The sequence below is a fragment of the Pristiophorus japonicus genome, chromosome 11 (genome assembly GCF_044704955.1).
Source record: "Pristiophorus japonicus isolate sPriJap1 chromosome 11, sPriJap1.hap1, whole genome shotgun sequence".
NCBI classification, from domain to species: domain Eukaryota; kingdom Metazoa; phylum Chordata; class Chondrichthyes; family Pristiophoridae; genus Pristiophorus; species Pristiophorus japonicus.
The window spans coordinates 95,909,289-95,932,435 of NC_091987.1; the positions used below are offsets into that span (position 1 = coordinate 95,909,289).

Sequence of the window (23,147 nt, forward strand, 5' to 3'; positions counted from 1 at the left end):
GTGAGGAAGAGGGAGGGAGGGGGAGTGAGGAAGAGGGAGGGAGGGGGAGTGAGGAAGAGGGAGGGAGGGGGAGTGAGGAAGAGGGAGGGAGGGTGAGGAAGAGGGAGGGAGGGGGAGTGAGGAAGAGGGAGGGAGGGGGAGTGAGGAAGAGGGAGGGAGGGGGAGTGAGGAAGAGGGATGGAGGGGGAGTGAGGAAGAGGGATGGAGGGGGAGTGAGGAAGAGGGAGTGAGGAAGAGGGAGGGAGGGGGAGTGAGGAAGAGGGAGGGAGGGGGAGTGAGGAAGAGGGAGGGAGGGGGAGTGAGGAAGAGGGAGGGAGGGGGAGTGAGGAAGAGGGAGGGAGGGAGAGGGAGGGAGGGAGAGGGAGTGAGGAAGAGGGGGGGAGGGGGAGTGAGGAAGAGGGGGGAGGGAGGGGGAGGGAGGGGGAGGGAGGGGGGGGAGGGAGGGGGGGGAGGGAGGGGGAGGGAGGGGGAGGGAGGGGGGAGGGAGGGGGAGTGAGGAAGAGGGAGGGAGGGAGGGGGAGTGAGGAAGAGGGAGGGAGGGAGGGGGAGTGAGGAAGAGGGAGGGGGAGTGAGGAAGAGGGAGGGAGGGAGGGGGAGTGAGGAAGAGGGAGGGAGGGAGGGGGAGTGAGGAGAGGAAGAGGGAGGGAGGGAGGGGGAGTGAGGAAGAGGGAGGGGGAGTGAGGAAGAGGGAGGGAGGGAGGGGGAGTGAGGAGAGGAGGGAGGGAGGGGGAGTGAGGAAGAGGGAGGGAGGGAGGGGGAGTGAGGAAGAGGGAGGGAGTGAGGAGGGAGGAGGGAGGGGGAGTGAGGAAGAGGGAGGGAGGAAGAGGGAGGGAGGGAGAGGGAGGGAGGGAGGGGGAGTGAGGAAGAGGGAGGGAGGGGGAGTGAGGAAGAGGGAGGGAGGGAGTGGAGAGGGAGGGAGGGAGTGGGACATCTTCAAAGAACCTCACACGTAAATTATTTATTGATGCACAGGATGGGATGTCGGTTAAGCACATGGCTGTCACTGTGTCTGCTGCTTTAACATGACAAAACCGTCACCCAACCAAACGAATGCAAAGCCTGCCCAACATGGCAAGCGACATCGCTGCACGACAAGCTTGCCTTGGTCCAAACCACTCGACTGCAGGCAAAGACGACTAATCTCTCCCCCCTTTTTCTCGCCCCGATCAAAACACAGTCGCACCAACCCGTTTCTTGTAGCCCTTAGCAGCCGGCCTGTGCGGCAGGCCATTCAACCTGAGATAGGGGCTGGATGCATTCTGCAGGCATCATCATCACAATCATGGGACGGAGCTACTACGCATGTGCGACCGCTCTACTGCGCACGCGCACAGCTGCCGGCACTGTTTTCAGTGCAGGGCTGTAGCTCCGACCCTACTTCATGAGGAGCGCCGCGCTAGGACCCGGGACACACAGCAGAGCGGCCAGAATCGTGAGTAAGTTTATCGGTGCCGTTTCCAGTGCACAAAGTTGGCGCATAGAAACATAGAAAATAGGTGCAGGAGTAGGCTATTCGGCTCTTCAAGCTTGCACCGCCATTCAACAAGATCATGGCTGATCACTCCCTCAGCAGCCCCCTCCCGCTTTCTCTCCATACCCCTTGAACCCCCCAACCGCAAAGGCCATATCTAACTCCCTCTTCAACATATCCAATGAACTGGCATTCACAACTCTCTGCGGCAGGAAATTCCACAGGTTAACAACTCTGAGTAAAGAAGTTTCTCCTCATCTCAGTCCTAAATGGCCTACCCATTATCCTAAGACTATGTCCCCTGGTCCTGGACTTCCCCAACATCGGGAACATTCTTCCCGCATCTAACCTGTCCAGTCCCGTCAGAATCTTATGTTTCTATGATATCCCCTCTCATCCTTCTAAACGCCAGTGTATAAAGGCCCAGTTGATCCAGTCTCTCCTCATATGACAGCCCAGCCATCCTGGAATCAGTCTGGTGAACCTTCGCTGCACTCCCTCAATAGCAAGAACGTCCTTCCTCAGACGAGGAGACCAAAACTGAACACAATATTCCAGGTGAGGCCTCAGTAAGGCCCTGTAGAACTGCATTAAGACCTCCCTGCTCCTATATTCAAATCCCCTAGCTATGAAGGCCAACATACCATTTGCCTTCTTTACCGCTTGCTGTATCTGCATGCCCACTTTCAGTGACTGATGAACCATGACACCCAGGTCTCGTTGCACCTCCCCTTTTCCTAATCTGCCGCCATTCAGATAATATTCTGCCTTCGTGTTTTTGCCACCAAAATGGATAACCTCACATTTATCCACATTATATTGCATCTGCCATGCATTTGCCCACTCACCTAATCTGTCCAAGTCACCCTGCAGCCTCTTAGTGTCCTCCTCACAGCTCACACCGCCACCCAGTTTAATGTCATCCGCGAACTTGGAGATATTACACTCTATTCCTTCATCCAAATCGTTAATGTACATTGTAAAGAGCTGGGGTCCCAGCTCTGAGCCATGCGGCACCCCACTAGTCACTGCCTGCCATTCTGAAAAGGACCTGTTTATCCCGACTCTCTGCTTCTTGTCTGCCAACCAGTTCTCTATTCACGTCAATACATTACTCCCAATACCATGTGCTTTGATTTTGCACACCAATCTCTTGTGAGGGACCTTGTCAAAAGCCTTTTGAAAGTCCAAATACACCACATCCACTGGTTCTCCCATGTCCACTCTGCTAGTTACAGCCTCAAAAAATTCCAGAAGATTCGTCAAGCATGATTTCCCTTTCATAAATCCATGCTGACTTGGTCCGATCGTTTCACTGCTTTCCAAATGCGCTGCTATTTATTCCTTAATGATTGATTCCAACATTTTCCCCACTACTGATGTCAGACTAACCGGTCTATAATTACCTGTTTTCTCTCTCCCTCCTTTTTTAAAAAAGTAGTGTCAACCCTTTAAGTATCCTCTGCCAGTCAATTCACACCTCAAACCGTTGAAGTTACCTTTCCTTAAATTCAGGACCCTAATTTCCAAATTAACTTTGTCACTCTCCATCTTAATAAGGAATTCTACCATATTATGGTCACTTTTCCCCAAGGGGCCTCGCACAAGAAGATTGTCAATTAGTCCCTTTTCATTACACATCACCCAGTCTAGGATGGCCAGCTCCCTAGTTGGTTCCTCGACATATTGGTCCAGAAAACCATCCCTAATACACTACAATAAATCCTCCTCCACCGCATTGCTACCAGTTAGGTTAGCCCAATCAATATGTAGATTAAAGTCACCCATGATTACTGCTGTACCTTTATTGCACACATCCTTTATTTCTTGTTTGATGCTGTCCCCAACCTCACGACTACTATTTGGTGGTCTATGCACAACTCCCACTGGGGTTTCCTGTCCTTTGGAATTCCGCAGCTCCACCCATACCGATTCCACATCATCCAGGCTAATGTCCTTCCTTACAATTGCATTGATTTCCTCTTTAACCAGCAACACCACCCCACCTCCTTTTCCTTTCTGTCTATCCTTCCTAAATGCTGAATACCCTTGGATGTTCAGTTCCCAGCCTTGGTCACCCTGGAGCTATGTCTCCGTGATGCCAATCACATCGTAATCCGTTAACTGCTATCTGTGCAGTTAATTCATCCACCTTATCCGAATACTCCTTGCATTGAGGCACGGAGCCTTCAGGCTTGTCTTTTTAACACACTTTGCCCCTTTTGAATCTTGATGTAATGTGGCCATTTTTGCTTTCGGGAGAGTGCGCCGAAAAAGGGGGTTGGGGAAATTTGAGCCCGATAGCCCTAGTTATTAGATTTGCCAGGACGCTGGTGGAGCCCGTCTCGACGGAACTCCTCCCACTTTCCCAAGTTCTGGTGCCAGTGCCTCATGAATTGAAACCCCTTCCTCCCACACGATTCTTTGAGCCATGCATTTAACGCTTTGATCTGCTTGATCCTATGCCAATTTGCATGTGGCTCAGGTAGTAATCCAGAGATTATTACCCGAGAGGTTCTGCTTATTAATTTAGACCCTAGCTCCTCAAACTCCCTCAGCCAAACCTTATTCTTACCTATGACATTGGTTCCTACATGGACCACAACAATCTCCCTCTCCCACTCCAAGTTCTTGGAAGAAGGGACGAAGTGTAATGCAGCCAAGTTTGCGGACGATAAAAAATGGGAGGAAAAGCAATGTGTGAGGAGGACTCAAAAAATCTGCAAAAAGACAGATAGGCTAAGTGAGTGGGCAAAAATTTGGCAAATGGAGTATAATGTTGGAAAGTGTGAGATCATGCACTTTGGCAGAAAAAAAAATCAAAGAGCAAGTTATTATTTAATGGAGAAAGATTGCAAAGTGCTGCAGTACAGCAGAACCTGGGGGTTCTTGTGCGTGAAACACAAAAGGTTAGTTAGTATGCAGGTGCAGCAAGTGATCAGGAAGGCCAATGGAATCTTGGCCTTTGTTGCAAAGGGGTTGGAGTACAAAAGCAGGGAAGTCTTGCTATTGTTATACAGGGTATTGGTGAGGCCACACGTGGAATACTGCGTGCAGTTTTGGTTTCCATATTTACAAAAGGATATACTTGCTTTGGAGGCAGTTCAGAGAAGGTTCACTAGGTTGATTCCAGGGATGAGGGAAGGTTGAGTAGGTTGGGCCTCTACTCATTGGAATTCAGAAGAATGAGAGGTGATCTTATCGAAACATATAAGATGATGAAGGGGCTTGACGAGGTGGATGCAGAGAGGATGTTTCCACTGATGGGATAGACTAGAACTAGAGAGCATAATCTTAGAATAAGGGGCCGCCCATGTAAAACTGAGATGAGGAGAAATTTCTTCTCAGAGAGTTGTAAATCTGTGGAATTCGCTGGCTCAGACAGCTGTGGAAGCTGGGACATTGAATAAATTTAAGACAGAAATAGACAGTTTCTTAAACGATAAGGGGTTGTGGGCAGGGAAGTGGAGCTGAGTCCATGATCAGATCAGCCAAGATTTTATTGAATGGCGGAGCAGGCTCGAGGGGCCATATGGCCTACTCCTGTTCTTACTTCTTATGTTCTCCTGCCACGAGGAGATATCCTTAACCCAGGCACTGGGCAGGCAACACAATCTCCGGAACTCCCCGTCGCAGCTGCCGAGAACAGTATCTATCCCCCTCAATACACTGTCCCCTATCACGACCATATTCCGGTGCCGTGGTCAGTTCGCCCATCCTCCCTGCAGTACTTTTCCTCGTCCATACAGGGCGCAAATACCTCCTATCTGTTGGACAGGGTCATGGGCTGAGGCTCCCCCATCACTGCATTCTGGGACCCCATACCTTGCTGACTTGCAGTCGCACCCTCCTGGTCCCTGACCACTGATTAACTCTAAAGCACTATCGGATCTGCAAGTTTTTCTTCCTCTATCCAAAACTGCCTGGAGAGAAACTCTGAAAGGGAAGTAGTGAAACAGTGTTGGAGACACTTCATTAATCCTCAATTCTGGCTGTTGGAGGGATTGTTAAAAAGAAGTCGGAGGTGCAGAAAGAAACCCCCGAGTCCTGGAATGTGACCGTCCTCAGCAGCTGCCGGGCGGTGCTGGTAAAACAGCAAGTTGCCATGGTGACCACAGCACTCCTCACAACTTCAGCACTCGACAACAAAAAACACCATGCCACGGCTAGCTGGAAATAAATAACATAAACTAATTCCGTGCAATAAGACGCACCTCACCAAGCAGATTCAACAGCTGGGTCTTAAAATTCTCCAAGCAGTCGAGTGCTGCAGCCTTTCAAACGCCGCACACGCCAACCCGGAAGAACATGCTAGAAGCTTTGCACGCGCATGCGCACGCGTTCGCCGAGGCTGGGGTGCCGATCGGGCGCGGGCGCACGCGCACGAGCCGCGTTTCCCCCGCTGCGATGGGGGCGACGCGTCGTCGTTTCGTCCAAGACCGCGTTGTGGCGCTGTGGCCAGAGAAGTTTTCAAACCGTTTCACTTAAGCTTGTATTTCTGGAATATCTTTAGAAACTAATACGCTGCTGGGATTCATGGCCGAGGTCGCGGTGGGACAGCCGGTTACTTTTCCCAGTCGATTCTCTCTCTGGCCGCATGTCCGCTAACACGAGATAATTACAGAGGGGGAAGGCTGTTAGTTCACCCTTTTCACGAAAAAACATGCTTACAGGTTCCCATTGAAATAACCAATTGTCGTTCACTGTTATAACGTTTTCACCTGCATCATTTAGTCTGGCTGTTTGTGTGAGAAACATCCTGATGTGGAAGGCGGGCCACACCTATATTCACTCTCTCCACAACCCACGCCCCATGTCTGCAGTGTGTACCATCTACAAGATGCACTGCAGCAGACACACCAACATTAACGTCCTCGACCAGGCCAACATCCCCAGCATTGAAGCACTGACCACACTTGATCAGCTCCGCTGGGCAGGCCACATTGTTCGCATACCAGACACAAGACTCCAAAGCAAGCGCTCTACTCGGAACTCCTTAACGACAAACGAGCCAAAGGTGAGCAGAGGAAACGTTACAGGGATATCCTCAAAGTCTCCCTGAAAAAGTGCAACATCCCCACTGACACCTGGGAGTCCCTGGCCAAAGATCGCCCTAAGTGGAGGAAGTGCATCCAGGAGAGCGGTGAGCACCTAGAGTCTCATCGCCGAGAGCATGCAGAAATCAAGCGCAGGCAGCGGAAAGAGCCTACGGCAAACCTGTCCCACCCACCCTTTCCCTCAACGACTATCTGTCCCACCTGTGACAGGAACTATGGCTCTCGAATTGGACTGTTCAGCCACCTAAGGACTCATTTTAAGAGTGGAAGCAAATCTTCCTCGATTCCAAGGGACTGCCTATGATGATGATGCACTGCAGCAACTCGCCAAGGCATCTTCGGCAGCACCTCGCAAACCTGTGGTCTCTTATCACCTCGAAGGACAAGGCAGCAGGCGCATGGGGACACCATTACCTCCAAGTTCCCTTCCAAGTTACAAACCATCCTAACCTGGAAGTATATCGCCGATCCTTCATCGTCGCTGGGTCAAAATCCTGGAACTCTCTCCCGAACAACACTGGGAATTCCTTCATGGCACGGACTGCAGCTGTTCAAGAGGTGGCTCACCACTATCTTCTCAAGGGCAGTTATGGATGGGCAATAAAATGCTGGTCTTGCCAGTGCGCCCACATCCCAGGAACAAATTTTAAAAAAAAGTAAAATTTAAATAATCCTACTCCCACAACTTAAAGTAATATTCTGGATTATCTGTGCCCAGCTATCTTAGATCTCTAAAATAATTTCATCTGTCAATATTCTACCATTTTGTCCAGCTGCACCCTGTTTCCACTTCCCCTCCTAGTTTGCTGGTACTTCGAAAATTGAACAATTTTCATGAGTTTCTGAATCCAAGTCATTGGTCGACAAATTACCTGCTGTTTTCTAAAATCAAGCAATTTTGTATCCATTCCCAAGACTTGTCCTGAATCCCTGTAGCTTTGAGCTCAATTAATAGCATTTTATGTGGAACTTTGTCAAATGCCTATTGGATGTTTAAATACACCATGTAGGATTTGCCACAATAAGTTGTCACTACAAAGACATCCAAGGGGTTTAACAGGCAAGATTTTCCCCTTTTAAGGCCATGTTGACTGTTTACAGGTATAATCCTCAAACTTGCTTAAGCTTGTACTATATAAAGGGATCCAGAGTGCAAACAAGTAGGATCCAACTTCATCAGTTGCTTAACTGAAACCAGCAGCTTTAACCCAATAGCACATTTGTAGAACTACATTTTTGTTAATCTTATTAGTTCCTTGAGCCTTGGACGATTTACACTTAGGTGTATGCAGCTGAAGGGAAAAATTACTTGCTTGCCTTCTTCAATGTAAAAGCATCTGAAGAGAATATGACCAGCTTTGCAACTGTGCATCTATAAAGGCGAGTGGTGTATTTTGTTTTTGCATAAAGAAAGAACTGCACATAAAAGATTAGAGAGACTTAGTTTTCCTGAGAAGATAAAATTGGCCCAAGGTTTGTACATGTGCAATCTTTTCTAATGTAAAGAATTTATAGGTTTCTGCCTTCATCCTACAACACATCCTTCCCATCTCTGCTTTTCATGCTTGGGGGCTACTTCTACCTTCCTGCAGTCTTAACTCCTCTCTCATGTGATCAATTAATCTATTAGTATTGGTTGAGGGCTTAATATTGGTCAGGATATCAGAACTTCCTGCTATTCTTTGAATAGTGCTGAGAGTTCTTTAATGGCAACATTAACCAGTAAAAACAGGCAGACATGGCCTGTTTTACATCTTGTGAAGAATGGCACCTCTGAATACACCACATCCACACTATTGCATTACAGTGTCAGCCGAGAGTGAATTTGGTGGCATCGGTATTAGGATGTGACCGCATACCATTATCTAATCCCAATCCACGAAGGCTCAGAAGAATCCAGTTGGACAAACCAAATCTTTTTGGTGGCATTGGGATGGGTTCTAACTTGCCTATTAACATTGCTATTTAAAAACCATTTCAACTGCTTTGTATAAAGCTTCAGTAGTGCCTCATGCAACTCGTGGAGAAGTTGAAAGATTTGTGGCAGAATCTACAATGTGTATGCCAGCTCCAAATCTGTGTAAAGGTAAATGGGAAACTTACTGAATCTCGCTCAAAAGAATGAGGCAGGTTTGTCCACTATCACCCATCCTATTCAACATCTCCATGTTCAATGGCATAGTAAGGGACAGTTTCCATTATCCTGAGAATTATAAAATAATCCTTTTGCAGAAAATATGGATGATCAGACACACCTGCGGATCGAGTGCACTCTTTTCACCATCTTGATCATTGGTTAACCTGGAGGATGTGGTGGTGGGTGCCACCAAGTGGTTTTTCAAGAATCAAGATGATTGCAACAGTACTGATTGGAAGATACAAAGGCATCTACCCCCATTGTTGATTCATATCAGCATCTACATGTCCTGATGGATGTTAACTTTTACCTGGATACATTCATTTTGAACTGTGCTGCAGAGCAGTGAAATGTATTTTGCCCTTTATTTTTAAATAACAGTTACAACACAGGGTAAGCTGGTGCATGCAAAATATGTCCAAACAGTATGGTTCAGAATGCCAGGCATTCAATGGAAGGGTTTTTCCACTCCAAGTGTCACATCCAGGAGCAAGCTATGATGTGGATGTGTAGTGAGAAAGGGAAACTGTTGTAGGGAGAGGGGATTCCAGTTTACACTGACTGGTCACTTAGCACCCAAGTTCCAACTTTGAGCATCTTGTAGCATAAGTCCACCTCATAGTAGGTACATCTTTTTGTCAAAGCCTGTCCACAAGTATCTTGGTTCAGCAGTTGGTGACAAGCAAGTCTGGTACAGTTTTGGACTTGAACATCTCAAACTGGTTTGCAGCCTGTGAACATGTTTAGTGCCCTTCCCTAATTTGGCTTGCTTCTGTGATTTTCTGTCCAGAAATGGTTCTGGTATAAAGCAGTGCTCCCAGAGAGTGCAGTCTGATTCTCTAAAAGGACATCATATCACAGGCGACATGTCTGCAGTTTCTCGACCTGTTCTTTGGGCACACTAGTCCACACCATGATTCAGCTTTTATATGCTTTACTGTTCTTAGCAAAAAGAAAAAAAACTACCATGCTACAAAAATACATTTATAGGACACAGCTATGTTTATTGAATTAAGATACAACTCTGACATCACAGGATATGTACAATTTACTGTGCACACATTAGTCTCAATACTGCAGTCTTCAGGAAAAGATTAAGACATGTTGTCCACTGAATATAATGTACCAAGCTTAATTTGTAGGATTATAGATACACATTGATAGATTACTTTAAAGACCAGGAGACCTATAAAAACTATAAACAGCCAGTTTACCACATTGAAACATTGCAGATAGGACTTTGTAAACACTGTTTAAGGTGTTGCAAATTACATATTTGTTGCAGTCCTTTCATAAACCACAGAAGTCAGTGGAAAGCTCAACAGTTACAAACTGGAAGTTTGCACACCAGCAACACCATACTTGCACATTGAAAGTTTTAAAATCGGATACTAGAATTAAGAGTTATACACTTAGACACTATTTACATGTATAAGTGTACCTAGTTGAAATGTAACTGGAGATACATTTTTAAACAGTGATTTCCCATTGCACCACAGGCAAAAAGAGCAGCAACAAGCATTATTATAATGCCTCTTTTGGATTTCAGTAGTGAGAATTTAGCTAATGCATCATCTACAACAAGGCTGCAAGAATTTTTAAAAAATGTTTCAGCATTTTGAGTCACATTCTATTTGTCACCCAATGAAAGGACCATTCCATTTTCCTACATTAATGCAGTTCAGAAATATTTAGCTGGCTCAATAAAAGGCAATGATATGGAGGGTAGTTTTTAAAATGGAATAAAAGGATCACCTGCCTATTTTCTGATCCACATTTAAATAGATTGCTTGGTTTATGACAATTCCATTTTTATTGACTGCATCTGAACATGAAGTGCACTGGGACAGATAGTTCAATATATTAACACACAATTGCAGCAAAAACCTTACAAATGAACATTTGCACTGTGTCAAACCAAAGGAAGAATGCAGTGCCATATTAAAAATTAAAATATCAGAAGATGGTCCAGGCTTTGGTAATATTTGGAGGTCAGTTTGGAATAGTTGCAGTTTCTACTGATGTAACAGATTCTGGTCTTACTATTCAGTAGCCGTGTTCCACCTTCTGCTGCCATGACCTTGGTTCATACAGACCCATGCATACTTTGTGAAATATGTTTTTCTATAAATCAAACTTTGACCTAACTGCTGAAATCACCAGTAGGTTTGGATAGGTTATATAAATGTATGATATTGATATATATATATATCTATATATTATATAAAATAAAATTAATTTGTAGATAGGACATTTTAGGTGGGGAGGGGGGGGAGCCAAGTGTGCTTGTCAACATGAAGGACGCTGGTGCTGGGAATGACAAATTAGAGGCAGTTTTACACTGTAGTCTCTTGCCGATAGGGAAAATAGTGGGTAAGCTTTCATTTGCTTTAATGATAGCCCAAGTTTTAGGAAGGAACGTAACTCATTTTTAGTAAGGATGAAGTTTGATGCTAGGTTATGTACAAAGGTAATGCAAGTAGGCTGATAAGTGAAGACTAAATGTAATATGATTTTAATCATAGTAATTGATTGGCAGTTAGTGTTACTATCTTTGATGAATAAGGTTCAATTATTAACCAACAATTTTCAAATTTTATTTCTTCTGGGTAGGTATTGAATGCAGGGAAGAGAGTTTTGTGCTCATTAAGACACGAGATGTTAATACTTAGGAATAGAGCATTATCAAATTTCAGGGACGCAATGTCAGGATCAAGCCTTCCCACCCCCCAAAGTGAGATACAGCACAGCTTAGGTGCTCCCTCTATTTTGCCCCCCCAAAGTGTGCCATAGCCCACCTTAGAAAAGCACACCATTATTTACATACTTCCTCGAACAGCCATCCCAGCGAAGCTGCTAATTTAATACCCATTATGTTGTGTTGTATCATGCCTTCTAGGAAATGGGTAGACACTGCCCAAATTTACTTCTGCAGAGACCCTTATAGTTAGAGTGAACAGACTTCCATCCCATCAGTGGAACTTAGGCTGCTCAAAGGACTATGATGCATTATATAGCGGTCATTAGGAATACTGGGCCCGACATCAACAAATACAACCCAATTCACTTCAATAGTGGTGCTGTATGCCCACAACCACTGCAGAGGCAAGTGTCAGTTTGATTTCATTACTAGAAGAGCCCACGAACACAGGTTAGTGACGGTCAAATAATTGTATAATCACTAAGAAATTGAACAGTTTCACACTTGCTGAGCATGGGTAATATCTTGGTCCATTAGTACAAAACCAACTCCTAACCTGCAGAGGAAGGAGAAGAGTGTGTCAAGATAAACAAAAACAAGAACAAATAGAAATGATAGAAAAAGTTAGTACTTCACATGCTGAATGGAGACGTCCACTGTTAAGTTTTACAAAAATCCTAGCAACAATCTTGGATTTTAATTAGATATATTAAAATATCCTGGCAGTTTCATTACAAGAATACAGAATTGGATAATCTGAACCAACCTCTGTTAAAGGGTGAAAATTCTGAAAACCCTCCAAGAACAACTGGACGGTCACAAAGTTTAACATTGGTTAATTATAATGGGATTTATAGCAAGTCAGATTTGAGCCAAGATTTCTTGGATGGGTTCAGAGTACAACAGTATTACTTTAACCAGTGTAATTTCACATTTTTAATAAAAACACAGTTTATGTAATCCATAGCATTACCACTTCTCCTTGCATTAGTCATCTTAACTTCATCTTGTATAGGTTGATGCCCAAGCGACCACTGATTTGTTAATATAACATCCAAGAAATGGCAGATTTTGAATCTGCACCCTTAACAAAATATTGTAATAATTTGCTGACCATACAAAATCATGACCAATACTTTTTTTTAAAACACCAATGCTGATCTTCTTGTACAAGAGATGCCAAGTGTTTGTTTGACATTTTAAACACAACATATTGCACATGTAAAGCCCCGACAAAAATTCAAATTACAAGTAACATTTTTTTTTTAAAATCAGCCTTCACACCTTATTGGAACACCTCTCATCTTTCGGTAAAGTCAGATTTTGATAAAGGGGCAGGTTCCTCTGAGTTGAATGGCAGGATCGGGATGATGACATTTGATCTCATAGGTACAGGAGGTGCTGCTCTTCGAGCTGGTACAGGTACTGATGCACCAGTTGCTGTGTTACTTGTATTCCAGTCACTACCAAACCCAAAATCTGTAGCTAGAAATAATTTGTGCGCCCTCTGCAATGACAAATTGCTAACATTTTCGTTCCAAGGGTCCTGGGTGTCAATTTGTTTTGCACCCGTTGAGAGATTTCCTTCTTTTAGACTAAAATCATTATCCTCAAAGGTCACCCACCCACTGGTTTGCATTTTGTCATTTGTAGCAGATTTACTTTGAAGGATATTGTTGCCAACAAAAGGATTTGATGAAAAGGCAGCTTTGCCAATTCCAGCTCCGGCAGTCAATGAGTTAGTGGACAGGACAGGATAACTGCTGCTGGTTTGCAAAGATAGCTGTGACGCAACAACAGGCCTCTGAACAGGGTTTTGAGCATCAGTCCTAAATGGATTGTAACCAGTTTTTCCAGTGAAAGGGTTTGTGTTGTATGCATTGCCATCGGCCAGAAAGTTCAAAGGACGAGGAGAGACTTGGAAGCTCTCCTGTGATTTACTTCGGGGAGGAATGGGAGGTACAAATGGCATGCAATTAGCTTGTGTTGATACAATAGGCTGGATGGATTGTTGCTGGCACAAAGTTGGAGATATACGGGCAAATGCTGGCTGCAACCTAGTGTTTCCACTTGATAACTGGGTCTTTGTCCAAGGGTCAGCAAGCCGGTCAAGTGAAAGGTCAGCAAAAGGGTCAATGTTAGATGGTCCTCCATTGTTAATTCCGTTAATATTGGCTTTTAGCTGTTAAAAAAACAAAAATAAAATGTTACACAAAAATAATCATTTTTGGAACTACTTCAAAATGTTACCTTAATTGAAATAAAAACAAAATTAATAAATTTACCATTTAATTTTCCCAAATTATTACAACACTGGATGACATATTCCCAGGCCTGTCTATGCTTTAGCCGATGACAACATGTGGAACAGCAATACTCATGATTTTTCCTCCTTCCCTTACTACCTGTCGGGAGGAAATATGGTCCGACATAGCACTATCCCACAGCAATATGGCCAAGATCATAAATCCTTACTACTATACTCCATTTGACAAGGTGCTTTAAAATTCTTTTGGTAGGTATTTTATGCACATTTGTGCTTATCTGGGCCCCTGTCCATCACTTCTATTTCCCGTTTTTTTTATTTTCTCCTTCCCCCTCCCCAGGCCCTTATCTCCCATTGGCATGCCTCCTTTCATTCCCCCCACCCCCAAATTCCCACCCCAACTCATCACCACTCCTCGACCTTCCTACTCTCCTGCCAGCGTCCCAAGCTCAACTCCCTCTTGGATAAGCCTACAGCTTCCCTTTGTACCTCTCATGGTATCTTCCAAAGGACCTATCGAGGCACTCGTCACTGCCCCCTTACAGTCAGCAACGCCAACTGCCCCATCCTACTTGCTCTCTGGCTTTCCTATCCAGCGTGCCCGCTGGAGCCTAATCTTGCCAACCTCCTTCCTGTCCCATTCACCCCTCCCAGCACTGAGCCTATGGACTCTGGCAGCGGATCAGCTATGACCGCCCCTCCCCGCATCTCCCTCCAGAATGTCCATTCACTAGTGAACAAGGCCCTCGCCATCCATGAGCTTACTGTGGATGATTGCATCGTGCCCTTGTCAGAAACTTGGTTGACAGGTGATAACCAATGTTCCCTCTTTTTTTGGGGGGGGGGTGTGCGGTCCCTTTAAAGGGGCTGCGGGGCCCAGTTTCATGCTTGCGCAAAGCTTTACATTGAACAAGCCGGTCCCGGACTGCGCGGGACATTGGTGATGACACTTTCCCCCTCTTAATGAACCCTTCCCGCCAGGCTATACACCTTGCACCACTCACCCAGTGTGGCGCTCATCTCCAAATCATACCTTGGTCTGTCCCCCTACTCCTCTGGCACCTTCTCCTCCTTTGACTATTTCACCTTGTTCCACCCCTCCCACTCTCCTTTTAAACTCCCCGTTCCTTACCGCCCACCCAAGTATCATGGCAAGTTTCTCACTGAAATATCTTCACTGCTTTCCTCCCTCAGTCTCTGCACTGAGTGACTTTTCATCCTTGGTAATTTCAACCTCCATCTTAACTCATTATTCGTTCTGTCTCCGTGTCTGTGTCTCTCTCTCTCTCATTCCGACCCAACCTTTATCTCTCCCTCCATATGACCTCACCTACCCTTTTTCACAGAAACCCACGCAACCTTGCCATCTCGTGACTTCTCTACTTCCCATCATGCCATCACATAAGGCCACTTCCTTCCTTTTATCCCTTACCAGTCACATTCCCCCTTCTGTGTCAACCCTGGAAAGACCTCTTCACCCAAATCATTTACAACAGCACTTTCAAATTCCCAACTTTCTAGCCTTTGGCCCTCCATTCACCACGATATTTCTGCAGCTATCGATCTGCTCGATCATACCCTCACCTCCACCGTTGATGCCCTGGTCCCCATTAAAACTACATTCTCACACTCAGGTTGTTACTCCTGGTTTGGCCCCCATCTCCACTTCTTAAGTCCAAGGGATGAACACAATGGCTAAACCAATTGTCCACCATAAACGTTCATAGTCAGATCTGGCTGCAGCACATAAAGCACTATTGGATCCTGCTCTACTCTGCCAAAACTGTTCACTATTCCAGGATCATTCTGGAATGCAATGATTAACCCTGGCTTCTCTTCACTACAAACCCTGCTCTTAAATCCCTCTCCCATTCTCTCTCCACCACCAACAAATGCTAGGAGCTTATAGATTTCTTTGTCACTAAGATTGAGACCATCCCTTCAACAGCCTCTGCCATTTCACTCCCCTAACCCACCAAGCCAAAATTCCCCCAAGATTCCCCTCTGCCCAAACATCTTCTCTAGTTTCCCTCCTATCCTCTTTAAGCTCATCTTGTCCATGAGACCGAACCCTGCTGTTCACTTCACCACATTCTAACCAAACTGACCACCAAACGTCCTTTCCTGGACCCCATGTTAGTCAATATTGTTAATGGTTCCCTCTCCTTAGGTACTGTCCCACTCCCTTTCAAATCCACCATTATCACCCCTCTCCTCTTAAAACCCACTCTTTCACACTTTTGTCCTTGCAAACTACTGCCCCATCTCCAAACTCCCTTTCATGTCCAAAGTCCTCGAACGTGTTGTCACCTCCAAAATCAATACCGCTCTTTCTCGCAAATCCACATGTGAACTCCTGTAATCAGCTTTCCGGCCCTGCCAAAATGCTGAAACTGCCCTCAAAGTTACAAATTACATCCTTATGTGACTGTGGTAAACTATCCCTCCTCATCCTTCTCTACCTGTCTGCAGCCTTTGACATGGTTGACCACAACTTTCCAGCTCAAATGCCTCTCCTCCTTGTCCAGATGGGTGGGACTGCCCTCACCTGGTTCCATTCCTATCTATCCAGTCAAAGCCAGAGAATCACCTGCAATGGCTTCTCTTCCCGTTCTCGCACCATCACCTCTAGAGTCCCCCAAGGATCTATCCTTGGCACCCTACTGTTTCTCAGCTACATGCTGCCCCTCAGCGACATCATCCAAAAACACATCAGGTTCCACTTGTATGCCAACGCCACCCACCTCTACCTCATCACCATCTATCTCTACTTTACACTATCTCTGATTTGTCAAACTACGTGCTCGAAATTCAATATTGGATGAGCAGGAATCTCCTCCTATTAAATATTGGGAAGACCAAAGCCATTAGCTGCGGTCCCGCCACAAACGTCATCCCCTAGCCACCAACTCCATCCCTCTCCCTGGCCACTGAGGTTGAATCAGTCAGTCTGCAAATTTGACATCCTTTTTAACCAGGAGCCTAGCTTCCGACCCTATATCCTCTCCATCACCTACTTTCATTTTACCCATCTCCGTCCCTGCCTCAGCTCACCTAATGTTGAAACCATCATCAATGCCTTTGTTACCTCTAGACTCAACTATTTCAATGCTCTCCTGGCTGGCCTTCAACCTTGCACTTTTCTTAAAATTGAGCTCGTCCAAAACTTTGCTGCCCGTATTCTAACTCGCACCTAGTTCCGTCCATCCATCACTCCTGTGTTCACTGACCTACATTGGCTCCTGGTCCACCAACGCCTCAAATTAAAAATTCTCATCCTTGTTTTCAAATCCCTCCATATCTGTAACCTCCTCCAGCCCTACAACTTCGGAGATCACTGTGTTCCTTCAATTCTGACCACTTGCGTATCTGAATTTTCATCTCTTCACCATTTGCAGATATGCCTTCAGCTACCTAGGCCATAAGCTCTTGAATTCCCTCCTAAAACTCTTCAAGATGCTGCTTAAAACCTGTCCTAATACTTATGTAGCTCGGAGTCCAATTTTATTTTCTGTTAAGCGCCTTCAGACACTTTACTAAATTAAAGAAGTTATATAAATTGTTATCAAGTTAAATGATAAGTGGAAGTCTACATTTTTCTATTTCATCTGTGTGGTAATTGATATTTGTGAAGTTCCAGTCCATTATTGGTCAGCTTTAGTCTTATTTGAAAAAAATAGTGGTGACACTACCTTTAAGTCAGAAGATTGTGGGTTCAACTCCCACACAAGGAACATAAATCTAGGCTGACACTCCAGTGCAGTGTCTTTTGGATGAGACGTTAAACCGAGGCCCCGTCTGCTCTCAAAAGTGGACGCAAAAGATCCCATGGCACTATTTCGAAGAGCAGGGGAGTTATCCCCAGTGTCCTGGACAATATTTATCTCTCAATCAACACAACAAAAACAGATCTGGTCATTATCACATTGTTGTTTATGGGAGTTTGCTGTGAGCAAGTTGGCTGCCATGTTTCCCACATTACAGTAGTAACTACACGCCAAAAGTACTTAAGTGGCTGTAAAACGCTGAGAGACGTCCGGCGGTCATGAAAGGTGCTATATAAATGTAAGTCTTTCATTTATTTCTTCTTTAGTTTAATACTCTCTCTCTCTCTCTCTCTCAAGATGATCCCAAATAATGCTGAAATTAAGAACCATATTGTACAGTACACCAATACCAACTGCAGAGTAAACTGAATCATGCAGTTTCAATCTGTTTGGAAACCTTTAGCATACACAGGAGACCTTATACCCAATCAGTCTAAGAGGGGACCAAAACCTTGGTCTAAGAAGTGGAAAAGAAAAATGATAGATTTAAAAGCACAGAAAGATTCTGTCCATTAAGCATTTCAAGGTTCTCAGGAAAGCTTTTAGTAATATATTATAGAAAACAAAAACGAAATATGGAATGCAACAGGATGATTATTCCAGTAGTGATTGAAAAGGTGTTGTATAGAAGATACTCAGTTACAAAATGTTCATTTTTTTGTAATAATACGTACTGTGAGGTGGACACCAGATGTGTTATTGGTCAGTTCTGATATAGAGAATAACATTGCTGAATTAATATCCCAATTTTTCACTGATCAAGATATTAGTGGATAGAAGTTCCATACAAATTTAGTTGTTTGGAAGCAAGTGGGAGCAATATACAATTTTTTAAAACTTTAAATAGGTATGTTAGTCTATTTTGTATTGTTGAAATGGATGCAGAGTTGTATTTAAAATGAGGTAAATTTAGTATACAGGTACAGCAGGTAATCAGGAAGTCAAAGGGAATGTTGGCCTTTATTGCAAGGGGGATGGAGTATAAAAGCAGAGAAGTCCTGCTACAACTGTACAGGGTATTGGTGAGGCCACATCTAGAGTACTGCGTATAATTTTGGTCTCTTTACATAAGGAAGGATATACTTGCAAAGGAGGCAGTTCAGAGAAGGTTCACTAAGTTGAGTCCTGAGATGAAGGGGTTGACTTATGAAGAAAGGTTGGGCCTATACTCATTGGAGTTTAGAAGAAAGGTGATCTTATTGAAACATAAGATACTGAGGGGGCTTGACAAGGTAGCTGCAGAGAGGATGTTTCCACTCGTGGGGGATTCTAGAGCTGGGGGCATAGTTTCAGAATAAAGGGTCACCATTTAGAACTGAGATGAGGAGGAATTTCTTCTCAGTGCTGTAAATTTATGGAATTCTCTGTCCCAAAGAACTGTGGAGGCTGGGTCATTGAATATATTTAAGGTGGAGATAGATAGATTTTTAAACGATAAGGGAGTGAAGGGTTATGGGGAACAGGCAGGGAAGTGGAGTTGAGTCCAAGATCAGATATCCCATGATCTTGTTAAATGGCGGAGCAGGCCCGAGGAGCCAAATGGCCTACTCTTATTTCTTATGCCTTGCTAGGCTGCTCACACTTCAACTATCAATTTAGAACATAACATTTTTGACTTGAGAACCAGAATAATATACACTGGTCAGTACAGGACACAAATACAAGATATTACCTCTCAGACTGAACCCAAGGTTCAAAAAATAAATTGTACTATAATCTTGACCATGTTGGGAATTAAAATTATTTGGGAAGAAATGCAGCTTTATGCCTCATGATCCCAAAGTTGTAGACATGGCAAAATTTAGGGGTTAAGAGGGTATTATCAGATGTCACAACTGATTTATTGATGTCACATCCATAAAGCTAAGTTTATGTGGGAATTGTTATCCAGGGAAATATTTTAACCAAGCTTTAAGTTTAACAATGAAAACATGAGTAGCAATATACCACTTTTCTTCCTCCTGGAAAACATTTTTGGGAATATTTTCTACAGCTATGTGTAAAGTGAATACAATGAGTGCTATAAGCAGATCTAACATATATATGAATAAAATAAAATGTAAAAGGCTGTGGTAAGTATTTTGCAAAATGAGGAAACGTGCATTTCACAAGACTGGCAAAATTGCTGATGCATGAGGTTTTGCAGTTCATACATCAAAATATAGTGAAATAAAATGAGTTATTAGAACCACATAGAAAATTGTAAATTGATTCAATACCTTTCACCCTGATGGTTGTTCCTGCTTGTGAGAAAGAGACAGTAAACATCAGAAAGAGAAAAGCAATAAATAGGAAGTCATTAACCACTGAACAGCTGCTGCTCGAACACTGGTCACATGTTTCCTTCTTTGTATCAATGTTGAATATTTACACCATATGTCAAAATAGATCCCTATCTAAGGTCACTGTGATGCAAGTTATATACAAATTTTAAACAAATGCATAACAATTGCTATAAAGTACAAATACATTTTAATATAGATAAGTATATATTAAAGTATATAGTTAAGTGTGATGTGGTGCATTTTGGTCGGAGGAATAAGGAGGCCACCTATTAATTGGACAACAAGAGTCTAAATGGGGTAGTGGCACAAATGGATCTAAGGGTACAGATTCACAAATCATTAAAACTAGCAACATAGCTTAACAAAGCCATTAATTATGAAGGGGTTTAATAGGGTAGATGTAGAGAAGATGTTTTCATTTGTGGGGGATTCCAAGGGTTATCAATATAAGATAATTAATAAATCCAATAAGTAATTCAAGAGAAATTTCTTTACCCAGAGAGTGGAACTCGCTACCATGTGGAATGGCTGAGATGAATACATGCATTTAAGGGGAAGTTTGTTAAGCAATTGATTACATAAGACTATACAGCACAGAAACAGGCCATTCAGCCCAACCAGTCTATGCCAGTGCTAATGTTCCACTTGAGCCTCCTCCAGTCTTTCCTCATCTAAATCTGTCAGCATAATCCTCAATTCCCTTCTCCCTCATATGCTTATCTAACTGCCCCTTAAATGCATTCATACTATTTGCTTCAACCACTCCCTGTGGTAGCGAGTTCCACATTCTCACCACTGAGTAAAGAAGTTTCTTCTGAATTCCCGATTGGATTTCTTGGTGACTGTCTTGTAGTGATAGCCTCTAGTTATGCTCTTCCCCACAAGTGGAAACACACTACTCGACTCTCTCAAAACCTTTCATAATTTTAAAGACCTCTATTAGGTTACGCCTCAGCCCTAGCTTTTCAAGAGAAAAGATACCTAGCCTGTTCAACCTTCTCTGATATTTTTGGCATCATCCTTGTAAATCTTCTCTGTACCCTCTCCAGTGCCTCTATATCCTTTTAATATGGCGACCAGAATTGCACAGTGGTCCAAATGTGGTCTAAACAAGTTTCGATACAAGTTTAGCATAACTTCACTACTTTTCAATTCTATCCCTCTAGAAATAAACCGGAGTGCTTGGTTCACTTTTTTTTTTAAATCGTCTTGTTTACTTGTGTCGATACATTTAGTGATTTGTGTATTTCTACTTCTAGATCCTTTTGCTCCTCTACCCCATTTCGAGGGAGAAAGGAATAGAAGGATATGTTGATAGGGTGAGATGAAGTAAGGCAAGAGCAGGCTCATTTGAAGCATACATATCAGTGTAGTCCCATTGGGCTGAATGGCCTGTTCCTGTGCTGTAAAATTCTGTGTAATTCCATGTAATTTATTCCCCCCTGCCTCAACTGACCAAATTTCTCTTCCTTTCATCCTCTCCTCAAGGGGGTACCTCATGATGAGATGCACTTGCACAGGTGCCAGCAGCCCTCTGGTAGTTTGCCCAAGCAGTCATTTCTTTATGTAGGAGCCTGGATAACGAGGATCAGTATGCTATTCCATCATAGAGGGCATCACAGGCAAGCCAATGTCCACTTGAGTACTTTCAAGCTCACTGGACAGCAATTAGAAGCAGGAAGACGGTTACATTTTTGTCTTCCTAGCCTGGGGACAGAGAGGCCAGTTGCAATATCCCCAACAATAAACGTGGAGTTTAAGAGTGGACTAAATCCCTGTAACTAGTTTGTTGTTCTTTAAAATCATTACTAGAAATAAAACTAAAGTACAACCAAATACAACTGAAGATTGGACTATAGGATATACAATATAAATCAAACACTGCAATAGCCAATTTGTTCAATAATTAGATTTCCCAACGAAGAACGTAAGCTAATAACTCATTACGTAAGAACCAAAGAAGTTTACGGCACAGAAGGAGGTCATTCAGCCCATTCTGTCTGCTGACTCCTTTCTACCACAGGCCAAAACTCATTCCGCAACCGTGCCCCTTCACAACAGCTTTGCATCTTGCTCTGCTTCTAATATCCAATTTTTCCCATAATGATGCAATGGTCTCTGCCTCAACCATTTTACATATGATGCACATTCCACAGTTCTAGTGTCTTCCATTTAAACCACACAAACTACAGGCAGTATTTCAGTAAGAGTGATCCCACAAAAGTTCCACCCCAAAAAATGAGACGACACTGGAACCTAGTTGCAGAAGAATTCTCCGCAGGGGTGAATACCGCAAGAACTGGAAGCCAGTGTAAAAAGTAATGGCAGGACGTTGGTCAAGTAGTGAGTGTAAGTATTATCTTGAGTTTTAAATGGAATTGAAATTGTAACCGTGATCATCTGTATATGTCCCATCCATCAGCAGCTCACCATGTGGCAAAAATTATATTTTCATCTTTGAAGAAATTGGCCGACAACATAAGGGAGAGAACTAGAACAAGAGTAGGGCCGCCAAATCTGCACCAACTATCACCACTGGAACAAAGGGTCGCTGCCTTGCTGAGTCGCACCTGCAGAAAAATAATCAACTCTGCACAAGCTGGGCCCACACGTGAGGGTAAGGGTCAATGAAAATGCATCGTCGCCCTTCAAATCAGCCTGCTACGCGTGAGACTACTCATTCCACCCATCCTGCCCCCTCCTTTCCTGCTAACTATTTGACTGATTTTTTGTATTTTGCAGAAGATGATGATGATCATCCTGAACATCCTGAAGATCAACAAGATCCAGATGCGTCCGCTCCAGACCAAGGCGGGTGGGGGAAGGAGGGATCCATGGATCTGTGTTCACGGGAGAATGCTGATCGTGATATCAGTCCATGGTACAGGGCATCACTTTGCCAGACACCTCCATGAGCTCTGCTACGACATTCCTTGGTTTCATACCTTCCGAAGTTGCGGGTCCCAGTGGCAGTGATGGAATGCAGGTTGGAACACCCAAGGCCCCATCGTCCCAGACTGCGCCTCGCACTGGAGAGGTGTCGCTAGGCAGACCCAAGGTGAGGGGAAGAAGGAGCCGACCATTCTCTCCTGAAATGCAGCTTTCATCAGATGTACATCAGGTTATGTCATTGGGTGACGAGACCAATGCCCTTACCCGATCACTCGTGGCCACCATCAGTGGGATGTGTGATGAAGTTGCAACACTGTCGGGAGAAATATCAGCACGGAGATGGGAATGGAGGGCAGGCATGTCAGAGGGAGTGTAAATGATGGTAAAGACCATGAGGGAGCTAGCTGTTGCAATAAGGGCACACAGACCTGACAATCAAATGCCACTCCCACTGCAATCCCCACACCAGCCTCTGTTGAGACCCAAGCCAGGCCCCCAGCCCCACCCCACC

General features: G+C 44.2%; 2 protein-coding genes and 1 long non-coding RNA gene across 12 annotated transcripts in view; 1 reads left to right on the forward strand and 2 right to left on the reverse strand.

The window, feature by feature from the left end:
- The window catches only part of cfap298 (cilia and flagella associated protein 298), a 15,042-nt gene extending 9,250 nt beyond the window's left edge, over positions 1 to 5,792 (reverse strand). Inside the window, exon 1 of one of the 3 annotated variants that reach the window (XM_070893759.1) lies at positions 5,686 to 5,792. The gene's annotated coding sequence lies outside the window, so the exon portion shown is untranslated. Of the gene's footprint in view, positions 1 to 1,187; positions 1,279 to 5,685 lie in introns of those variants that run through there. The other 2 variants (XM_070893760.1, XM_070893761.1) reach the window with 2 other exon arrangements.
- Positions 1,383 to 23,147, forward strand: part of LOC139276177 (uncharacterized) — a 55,160-nt gene continuing 33,395 nt past the window's right edge. Inside the window, exon 1 of the long non-coding RNA XR_011595837.1 lies at positions 1,383 to 1,432. This is a non-coding gene — a long non-coding RNA (uncharacterized lncRNA). The remainder of the gene's footprint in view (positions 1,433 to 23,147) is intronic.
- The window catches only part of synj1 (synaptojanin 1), a 131,514-nt gene continuing 118,011 nt past the window's right edge, over positions 9,645 to 23,147 (reverse strand). For 7 of the 8 annotated variants that reach the window (XM_070893758.1, XM_070893754.1, XM_070893757.1 and 4 more), the window contains one exon: positions 9,645 to 13,548. In XM_070893758.1, the coding sequence (XP_070749859.1) occupies positions 12,667 to 13,548 (882 nt within the window). In that variant the 3' untranslated portion in view covers positions 9,645 to 12,666. The remainder of the gene's footprint in view (positions 13,549 to 23,147) is intronic. The other variant, XM_070893753.1, reaches the window with a different exon arrangement.